This window comes from Sycon ciliatum, chromosome 1 (genome assembly GCF_964019385.1).
Source record: "Sycon ciliatum chromosome 1, ocSycCili1.1, whole genome shotgun sequence".
NCBI classification, from domain to species: domain Eukaryota; kingdom Metazoa; phylum Porifera; class Calcarea; order Leucosolenida; family Sycettidae; genus Sycon; species Sycon ciliatum.
This window is the reverse complement of record NC_088643.1, coordinates 614,855-624,854: the sequence shown is the minus strand read 5'-3', so window position 1 is coordinate 624,854 and position 10,000 is coordinate 614,855. Positions and strand designations below refer to the sequence as shown.

Below are 10,000 nucleotides of genomic sequence, written 5' to 3'. Positions count from 1 at the left end.
ATCGACATAACCCTTGCCAGGCCGCATTGCTTGTAGCACACCACCGCTGCGTGTTAACACCTGAAGTCAAGTGTATGCACAAACACCAACCAAGCAACACACAAACACAAACAGGATCAGCAGCAGCATGAGAATGAGATTGAGTTAAGTTCAGCGGAAAAGAAAAAAACAGCGACCATAGCTTCCCCAGGGCTAACACTGTGGTATCTTAGTCATTGCCAAACTGAGCATCACCATTATGTTATCAATCTCTTGAAGCTGTGCCGGCAGTTTCCACCCCTAACTATCAGAGACCAATATACGGCTTGCCAAGCCCTAAGTTGGTTATTTCGTTTACAGACACTGGCGTGTGACAGCTCTATGGTATCAGCCAATGGGATATCCGGGTCCCGGCCACAACATCCTCTGAACAGCAGTCTGCTTCAATCCCGGGTCATGTTCGGAGGAACGACAAAATTTGAAACGCCCATACGAGCAAGTACATGCGATGAGGTCGCCGAGTGCTTACATCTCTTGCAGCCTGCGGTGTTGACACACACGTGAAGATGATGTCGGACCGATCGACAACCTCTCCCGGAGAGGACGCCACTTGACCACCGCATGACAATAGCTCGCTGTGTTTCTGTATGCACAACAGCAGACCAAGAACATTAGCACAAGCAAAAAACAAAAAAACGAGGGGTCTATTGTTATTAGGCAATTGTCTGTTATAGTCACCCCTATAAATAAAATCCAAAATAAAATCCAAAAACTGACGAGGGTCATAGACCGAAACGTTGAACGAACAAACGAATTTTGAGTAAAGTGTAGAAAGCAGTGTGGTTTGAGGTGTGGCTATTAGCCTACAACATAATTGGATATAGCAACCAGTGAAGCACAAGGAAACAAGGAAACAAGGCAAAACACTTCTAGTACAAAGAGAAGACAAAAGAGAAGACAAAAGAGAAGACTCTGCAAAGATGCAAGTAAAGCACAGAACAGAAGAAGGAGAGCAGCTTACGCGTAAGCCAGAGCGGTTCCAGATGACGACGTTGTGACTGTTTTTGAGTAGATTCCTGGCCATCTCCGTGCCCATGATGCCCAGGCCGATGAATCCGTAGCTGAGACACATAGTCACACACACATACACAGTCACACACCACAGCAACACCATGCATGTGAGCAAGCAGAGACTCTGCTACAATGCTAAGAGCTTGATTCCCCTTTGCCAGGTGCGTCTCAGAAAGAAAGCCTCCGTGTGTATTCTTGCTCAGTAATGCCCTGGATAGGCTGCAGGCCGGCTGTAGACCCGCAGCAGCCATAGCACTCAGCCTGGCAAGAACTACATGCCAACGAGCATACCAACAGATACAACTATGCATACATGCATACATCCATAGGGGACAACATAGCCAATGAGCCTACCAGCAAACACAACCATGCATACCACAGTGTAATCCACTCACTTGCAATGTGTAGTTGTCGGGTTGGACGGCAACTGGGGACAGGGGAAGACAGAAACACAGGCAGTCAGTCAGACAATCAAGGCAGGCAGGCAGGCAGGCAGGCAGGCAGGCAGGCAGGCAGGCAGAGACAGATAACATTCACACCGGCTTGTCTGAAGTTTTATGTTCTTTCTGCCCCCCCCCCCCCCCCCCCACACACACACAAACTCACCTTGCTAGTACTATCAGCCGGCACAGTCTTGGGTAGTTTGGGCGGAGGAACACCACCATCACTTAGATCCACAGCGCGTTTCTTCGGCAGCGGCGTTATGAGTGCCACGTCACTCTTGGCAGCAAACTTGATGTGCGCAGCTTGCTGACCAGTCCGTTCCACGACCCTGGCGGTCGGCAATACACCAGCACGCTTCAAGCTACCTTTCCTCGGTTTGGGAATGTGTAATGCTGCGTCAGCTGAACTGGATTTCGTTGATTGATTGCTACTGGCAGAGGCAGAGGCCTGAGAGGGGGAAGTTGCCAACGTAGGTGATGTACTTACGCCAGCGCCGCTGGAACTGGATTGCGTTGCACTGCCGGAGCTGCGCGCGTTGGTGGACTTGCGCGCCGACATCGACTTGGCCATGGTGGCGTTACTAGCGCCGCCATTGTTGCGTGTCACAGCTACTGCTACTAACGACGTGGCCGACGACGATGACGACAGCGGAGATGACGCCAGGGAAGACGATGCAGACGATGGTGCCCCCGCTGCAAAACTGTTCGACTCAAACGTGCCAGCGTCCTGCTGCAGTGTTTTAGATACGTTTTTCTTTGCCTGTGCGACTGAGCAGGCTTGATATTCCGGCCAGAGATCTTCGGCCATCTCCGGAGGTACGGTTCGCTTCAGCTCATTGACGCTCTTGACAAACGTCTGTCCCTTGGCTCTCTTGCCGTCCCTGACGATTCGGTCGTAACCATCCGTGGTGATCGGCTTCACCTTGGCATGTGCCACCCTGTGTGTGCGCGCGTGTGTGCGTGTGTATGTGTGTGTGTGTGTGTTAATCACAGAGCAGATGGATAAGACACAATTTGAAGCATGCATATGCTGTAGCAAGGTCCACAACACACACACACACACACACACACACGCACGCACACACACACACATGCACACACACGCACATACATACACACATACACACACACACACACATGCACGCACACACACACACACCCATACATACACACACACATACACACACACATACGCACACATACGCACACACACGCACACACACACACTTTCGTTGCGCCAGGTGGCTTGCTTCACGATACCAGACTGTAGAGACTCCATTAAGCATGGTCATATAGAAACAGGACACCAATAGAGGGGTGATCATTAGAACAGCGTGATGATGCACCAACATGCGTTTATCACCCCTCCCCTTCCCGAGACACACACACACACACACACACATCAATGTACGCACGCACACACACACACACACACACACACACACACACACACACACACACACACACACACACACATCAAGGTACACGAAAGTGGGTGCATTTTGTTGTTGCTTTGCAGGTTACAGATCCCATTACAGATCCCGTGCATTTAGCACTTACCATCGAACATGAGTTACAAACCTATCGCCGTTGTCTGTTATTCTTGTTTTATTTTTGATCTTTCGAATAGATCCCGTGCATTGAGCACCTATCATCGAACATGAGTTATGTGCCTATCGCCTGCTGTCTTACATTTATTTTTTACATTTATTTTTTATTTTCCTCTCTGCCTGTCTTCTGGCACATGCGAATACGTGGACCTACTGTTGACGTAAACGCGGACGTGTGTATAATAATAATAATAATAATAATAATAATTTGCAGGTTATCATTATTTCTGCGTTGGGTGTGCCAGCAGGATACTGCCAAGCAGCGCTCATGCCTTGTCACGCCAACACTGCAACAGCGCAGCGAGAATCCAGTGGCTGCACCCACACCACCGGAATCCAGTGGCTGCAACCGCACTGCCATCCTGCTCGGTTGTCGAGGATAACTACGGTTTGCTACGCAGTATGCGGGAATCCTACAGTCCTGCTCTATGAAATTCAATCGCGTGAGTCGAGTACGAGCGTCGGGCACTGTGCAGCCGTAGACCTGCGGACACTGGCCAGTCGTACAGGGCGCAAAGCTGACTCATTTGATCCGATTTCATAGAGCAGCACTGTACATCAGCGCACTAGGGGCGCATCCAGTTGAGCTTGGTTTGAACACTGGCTTTAATATGTGACCATATTTTAAACCACTGCTTTTTATATGTAGCGAAGTGTAGATGGGTGACATAATTACATCCACAAGAGGAGGCTAGCATGCACATACATATACTCACGTTTTCTTTTGTCCCAAAAACTCCACATAATGTTGATCATCTGTCTTGGAGAGTTCCAAGATCTGAACAAGCAAACGTCAACACAAAACAAAGAGAATGAATACGAGTTGCAAGAGAAGAACAGCTACGTGCAGTTAGACACGGCAAGGCAACCACTCCGAAAAGACGACCACCCGTCCCACAGGACCACTACAATTACAGGACCAAGGAATGTTATTCCCCGTCCAATGTCCCTGGATAAGGAGACTGTCTGTGCATGGAAACTACTGTAGTGGACATGGAAATCCAGTCGATTGACCCGGGCCGGCGCCCTCAGCGCGTACAGAACGCTGCGTGCAGTGCACAGTCATGTTGATCCGATGCGACCAGCTGAGGCAGCGCGCTGCAGCGCATATAAATAATAAATGCATGTGTGTACCGCTTATCCACGGCTGCATGGCCAGCGCCCTGGGGCCGCTAGACGTGCGACCGGATTTCCATGTCCACGACAGTATATTTCTAAGGTTCATTGAGCTGTCGGCTTAGCTAACAGATTTCACTGCAGCTTGGTTGGAGTCTGAGCCATACGTGCCCTTGGTTGTGATTTCTAAGTACATAATTAGTTCACTCTCTCACAGGTGTCTCGTGCAGCGCAGCGCGTAAGCGGCATGTTTGTAAAGAAGCATATTGATCTCCTATTTCCTTTCACGTGGCAAAGGTACGTACCTTAGCAGGCCAGTGGGGAAACCCGGTCAACTTCGCCCTGTTTGCACATGAACAAAATACAAGGCACCAGTAAAATGGTCAATGAACATTGAACAACTTTCTTGGAGGCAAAAAAAGTTATACCGGTAACAGCAAGATTCACAAACTTCAAGCTCTCAACCATAAGCATTGGGATTCAAATATTTCACAAAACCCGTTTTCGTGCTTTCTCATCAAGTGAAGTAAAAGCCAGCTGAAGTAGAAACACGCGCAGTAGTAACGCCATTCCAACTACGGGATAAACTCAGTGAAGAAACGATGTGCAAAGACAGCGGGAACCGGGGAAAAGATGTGAAAAGTGAGACGAGAGCAAAGAATTCACAGTGCAAAGACAAACAACAACGAGTCACTACATGAACTTGTGAGACAGGGGATCAGTGAAAAGCTTCTGGATAAAGAGGTATCACAGGGCTTTTTTCTTCTTTTATTTTACATAGTGATAGCTTCGTAGTGTAGATATAATATCATAATTATGTATATCTATATAATACAAGATTAGAACGTGTTAGAAGCCATTTAATTAACTTCTAACACTTTCAAATCAATGAGACCATGCACAAGGGTATGTGGCAAAACCACAAAACAGAAAAGTGACTACCAGTATCAACATATACACGACCATACTATTACTAGTAACCAGCCTTATCAATGAGGTGATTAACGACACAAGAACCATGCTCGTCATCAACAGAACAAACATCGGTTCGTGAGCTAGCCGGAACGTAAACATTTGGCAATATTTTTTTAATGTTCACTGAGAATTTTCTCCACGTTCCGTCTCAACGACTCACCAGACATATTGTCCAACTACCAATGTTGAAGCAGCCATTCTCGGACAACTGAGGTTACTTCCCAGGCTCTGGTTTTCACTGATAGTGCGGCGTGTAGGCAGCCAGAAAATAGTCCAAAACCCACTTAGAAAATAGTAGGAACATTCGCTTCAAAAATATAAATTGTCTGCAAATTGGAGACGGCTACAAAATACGAAACTATGCAGCTCCGGTCAGTCCAACTGAATTCTTTATACTATTTACTGACTCCAGGAGGGGCACTGCTTCGCCCAAGCTTTGGCTGATCAGTCTTAGCAATTGTTTCCAGTGTCAACAATTTAGTGACAACAAACTAACGTGATTTTCCTCATCTTTGAACTGACGTGCATGATGAAGAATTTTGGACAAATGCACAACTGTGTTGATGTGGCCAGAAGATGTGGGATGACTAGTTGCAGGTCTCCGAATCTCCGTAGCTACGTAGCTACACAGGACCGTACCGTTTCCGTGGGACCGCGCCCATCGCGTCGAGCTGCGCGGTTTATGCCGATTATCGTACAGACTCAGTGCACTACACACGTACACACGGTACACTGCATGCACTGCACTGCATGCACTGGTTGTTTGCACCCTTGCAAGAACACGTGTTGGCTTCTGCCACAGTGCACTAGCGCCACATAGAGCCAGTTGAGGGGACTGGGAGCTGTTCCCCTTATCCGGATCCGATATCCATTGATTCCGCTACCCTCATGCTCCCTCGTGACCATACCATGTGACGTCCACTCCATAGTCCATGCCATGGTGACTGCGCTCGCGATAGTAGGTGATAACAAGATACAGTTTATCAAAGATCCTTACAAAAAGAGTTCTTGGTTGTGAGGCCGACTTTATTGTTACCAAACGCCTCTAGCTCTCGAATGAAGGGGTGGGTAGTGGCTCTCTGGCTCCGACTCCAGCGGGGTCCGGGCAAGCTATGTTAGAAATATGCTCCAATCCGACTCACCATGTGCACGCTCCAAGCCTACCCAACACGAATCAGCGCTCTCTATCTCTGTCTCTATCTCTGTCTCTGTCTCTATCTCCGTCTCTATCTCTGTCTCTATCTCTATCTCTATCTCTGTCTCTGTCTCTGTCTCTATCTCTGTCTCTGTCTCTGCCTCTATCTCTGTCTCCATCTCTGTCTCTATCTCTGTCTCTATCTCTGTCTCTATCTCTATCTCTATCTCTGTCTCTATCTCTGTCTCTGTCGCTGTCGCTATCTCTGTCTCTGTCTCTATCTCTATCTCTGCCTCTATCTCTGTCTCTATCTCAGTCTCTTTCTCTATCTCTCTCCATCTCTGTCTCTATCTCTGTCTCTATCTCTGCCTCTGTCTCTATCTCCGTCTCTATCTCTGTCTCTATCTCTATCTCTATCTCTGTCTCTGTCTCTGTCTCTATCTCTATCTCTGTCTCTGTCTCTGCCTCTATCTCTGTCTCCATCTCTGTCTCTATCTCTGTCTCTATCTCTGTCTCTATCTCTATCTCTGTCTCTATCTCTGTCTCTATCTCTGTCTCTGTCGCTGTCGCTATCTCTGTCTCTGTCTCTATCTCTATCTCTGCCTCTATCTCTGTCTCTATCTCAGTCTCTTTCTCTATCTCTCTCCATCTCTGTCTCTATCTCTGTCTCTATCTCTGCCTCTATCTCTGTCTCTATCTCTATCTCAGTCTCTTTCTCTATCTCTCTCTATCTCTGTCTCTGTCTCTGTCTCTATCTCTGCCTCTATCTCTGTCTCTATCTCTATCTCTGTCTCTACCTCTGTCTCTATCTCTGTCTCTGTCTCTGTCTCTCTCTCTATCATCTCGAGGCTCTGTCTCTAGCTCTATCTCTGTCTCTATCTCTGTCTCTATCTCTGTCTCTATCTCTGTCTCTGTCTCTGTCTCTATCTCTGCCTTTGTCTCTATCTCTGTCTCTATCTCTGTCTCTGTCTCTATCTCAATCTCTGTCTCAATCTCTGTCTCTGTCTCTATCTCTGTCTCTGTCTCTGTCTCTGTCTCTATCTCTGTCTCTATCTCTGTCTCTATCTCTGCCTTTGTCTCTATCTCTGTCTCTATCTCTGTCTCTGTCTCTATCTCTATCTCTGTCTCTATCTTTGTCTCTGTCTTTGTCTCTATCTCTGCTTCTGTCTCTATCTCTATCTCTATCTCTGTCTCTATCTCTGTCTCCATCTCTGTCTCTTTCTCTATCTCTGTCTCTATCTCTGTCTCTATCTCTGTCTCTACCTCTGTCTCTATCTCTGTCTCTATCTCTATCTCTGTCTCTTTATCTCTATCTCTGTCTCTATCTCTGTCTCTATCTCTGTCTTTATCTCTATCTCTGTCTCTACCTCTGTCTCTATCTCAAACACACACACACACACACACACAAACACACACACACACCGTAATAAATTATCGTGTCCGTTCCCCAAGGGAACTCACGACGGCCGCTAACACCCGGTAAACGATAGCGGCACCTCAACACACACACACACACACACACACACACACACACACACACACACACACACACACACATACACACACACACACACACACACACACACACACACACACACACATCTCTGTCTCTGTCTCTGTCGCTATCTCTTTCTCTACCTCTGTCTCTATCTCTGTCTCTATCTCTGTCTCTGGCTCTATCTGTGTCTCTTTCTCTAACTCAGTCCCTGTCTCTATCTCTGTCTCTGTCTCTATCTCTGTCTCTATCCCTGTCGCTACCTCTGTCTCTGTCTCTGTCTTTATCTCCGTCTCTGTCTCTATCTCTATCTCCGTCTCTACATCTAACTCAGTCTCTGTCTCTATCTCTGTCTCTACCTATGTCTCTGTCTATATCTCTATCTCTGCCTCTATCTCTATCTCTAGCTCAGTCTATATCTCTGTCTCTACCTCTACCTCTATCTCTGTCTCTATCTCTGTGTTTATCTCTATCTCTATCTCTCTAGCCTATGTTTGGTGTACGTGTAGTAGCGGGGTCGAGCGGAGTGTGATGTGGATGATGTGTTGGGATTGGAAGGAAAGTAGTCGATGGTTTTCGTTGTGTTGAAACGGAGATGGCAATCGTTCAACCATCGTCCTGCTGCGTCAACAGCGCGTTGGAGGAATGCAGCCGATAGGTCCCTGCTGTGATGCATCGCGTTGAGCCAGATGTACCAATGAAGTCGTAGGAACATGGTGTCTTAGACCTTCAAGGTTAGGCCTCATCATCAGGAGTGCTCAGAGTGACTGGTGGAACTGATAGCAACGAAGGTCTAGTATTTTAAAACAAAAAAACTAAGAAGAAAGGACCAAACGTCTACAAGTTACCCATAGTTGTCCAACACTGGCAATTATTTCGAAAAAAGTATAACTCTGATGGTGAGCCAATATAATTATGATGAAGAAAGGAAAAGGACAAAAATAATGTTACGAGTTATGACAAACCAGTTTTGTGCCATTTTGTCGCACTCGCTGACTGTATAAGATCTGGTTACGTTGGTGGACAGTTTGTCATAACTCGTAACCTTTTGTCCTTTTCCTTTTTTCATCATAAAAAGTATAAGGTTGATGATGAGTCATACTGTGACGTGCAACAGTTTAGCAAAATTACTGCTTTGGTCCTTTCTTCTTACTTTAATCATTGGCTCTCCATCCGAGAGACAAGAAAACATTAAATCGGACCAAGGCATCAACGTCAGCGTGCTCTTGCTGCGAGAAGCACAGTGAGCACTGCATGCAACCTTCCTTTTTCCTTCTTTCTTTTTCCTATCTCTGCTTTTCCACAATATCCTTTAAAATTGTATTGACAGTGGGTCCATTGTTATTAGGCATTATACCTGTTTCGATTTCCACTATAAGTAAAGTATACGACAACATCTCCCCTATGATCCCAGTCCATTCTAACAACATGTACGAAAGCAGATAACGTAACGTTGTTACCTGTATCCGGACATTCCGGATCTGAACCCTTATAGTAGGCCGGAATTTACGGACCCGTGCGGCAGTGCCCCGCGCCCCCCGCCAGCTGCGCAGCATACTGAGCATAGTAGTACTGTCAGTACTGTACTGGGGCACTTGCCACCGATGTCCATGACTACTGAGTAACCTCTCTTGAAAGTTGAAATGGCACCACAGGGGTGGCTGAAAGTGAAGGTGCTAAAAATAGCCCACACGTCTTGACAAAGTGCGTGTTGTCAAAGTGGACATTAATGTTATACAGTGTACAATGTTTTGTAGTACATGTATAATAAGAGTGAAGCAGTCACTCCTGGCCTGCATTCTTGACTTCTTGTACGTACTAAAGCAACACTACAGCGCAGAATTACCTACACAGAATGATCCCTCTGCTCAAGGCATCCATGCGTGGTGGTCATACTACGCATGGTTTTTGAAACTAACATGCCACTCAACACCGTCCATAATTATTGTTATCTGTACTTCGAAGAACATGTTAATCTCATTGCTCTACATGTACATGCCTTTGTACTCCACTGTGTATCACACTTCACACGTTTAAAGTCACTCTAAACATAGTCGGAATCCCTGTACGTGTGCGACGCACTATGATTGTACGTGCCGGTGATTGTAGGAATGTATTACCTCAGTGAATTATTCCAAGATTATAACCATTGTCATCGCCGATGTCGCTACCAATA

The 10,000-nt window shown here is 46.6% G+C and overlaps 1 protein-coding gene across 1 annotated transcript in view; it reads right to left on the bottom strand.

The window, feature by feature from the left end:
- Positions 1-5,751, bottom strand: part of LOC135809751 (cytokine-like nuclear factor N-PAC) — a 15,266-nt gene extending 9,515 nt beyond the window's left edge. The window contains exons 1-8 of the mRNA XM_065323174.1: positions 5,355-5,751; positions 4,525-4,561; positions 3,820-3,881; positions 1,657-2,431; positions 1,446-1,477; positions 1,001-1,100; positions 509-622; positions 1-60 (exon numbers count right to left, since the gene is read on the bottom strand). The exon at positions 1-60 is cut by the window's left edge and continues 42 nt beyond it. Coding sequence (XP_065179246.1) covers positions 1-60; positions 509-622; positions 1,001-1,100; positions 1,446-1,477; positions 1,657-2,431; positions 3,820-3,881; positions 4,525-4,561; positions 5,355-5,392 — 1,218 coding nt within the window. The 5' untranslated portion in view covers positions 5,393-5,751. The remainder of the gene's footprint in view (positions 61-508; positions 623-1,000; positions 1,101-1,445; positions 1,478-1,656; positions 2,432-3,819; positions 3,882-4,524; positions 4,562-5,354) is intronic.
- Between the last annotated feature and the right edge of the window lie 4,249 nt (positions 5,752-10,000).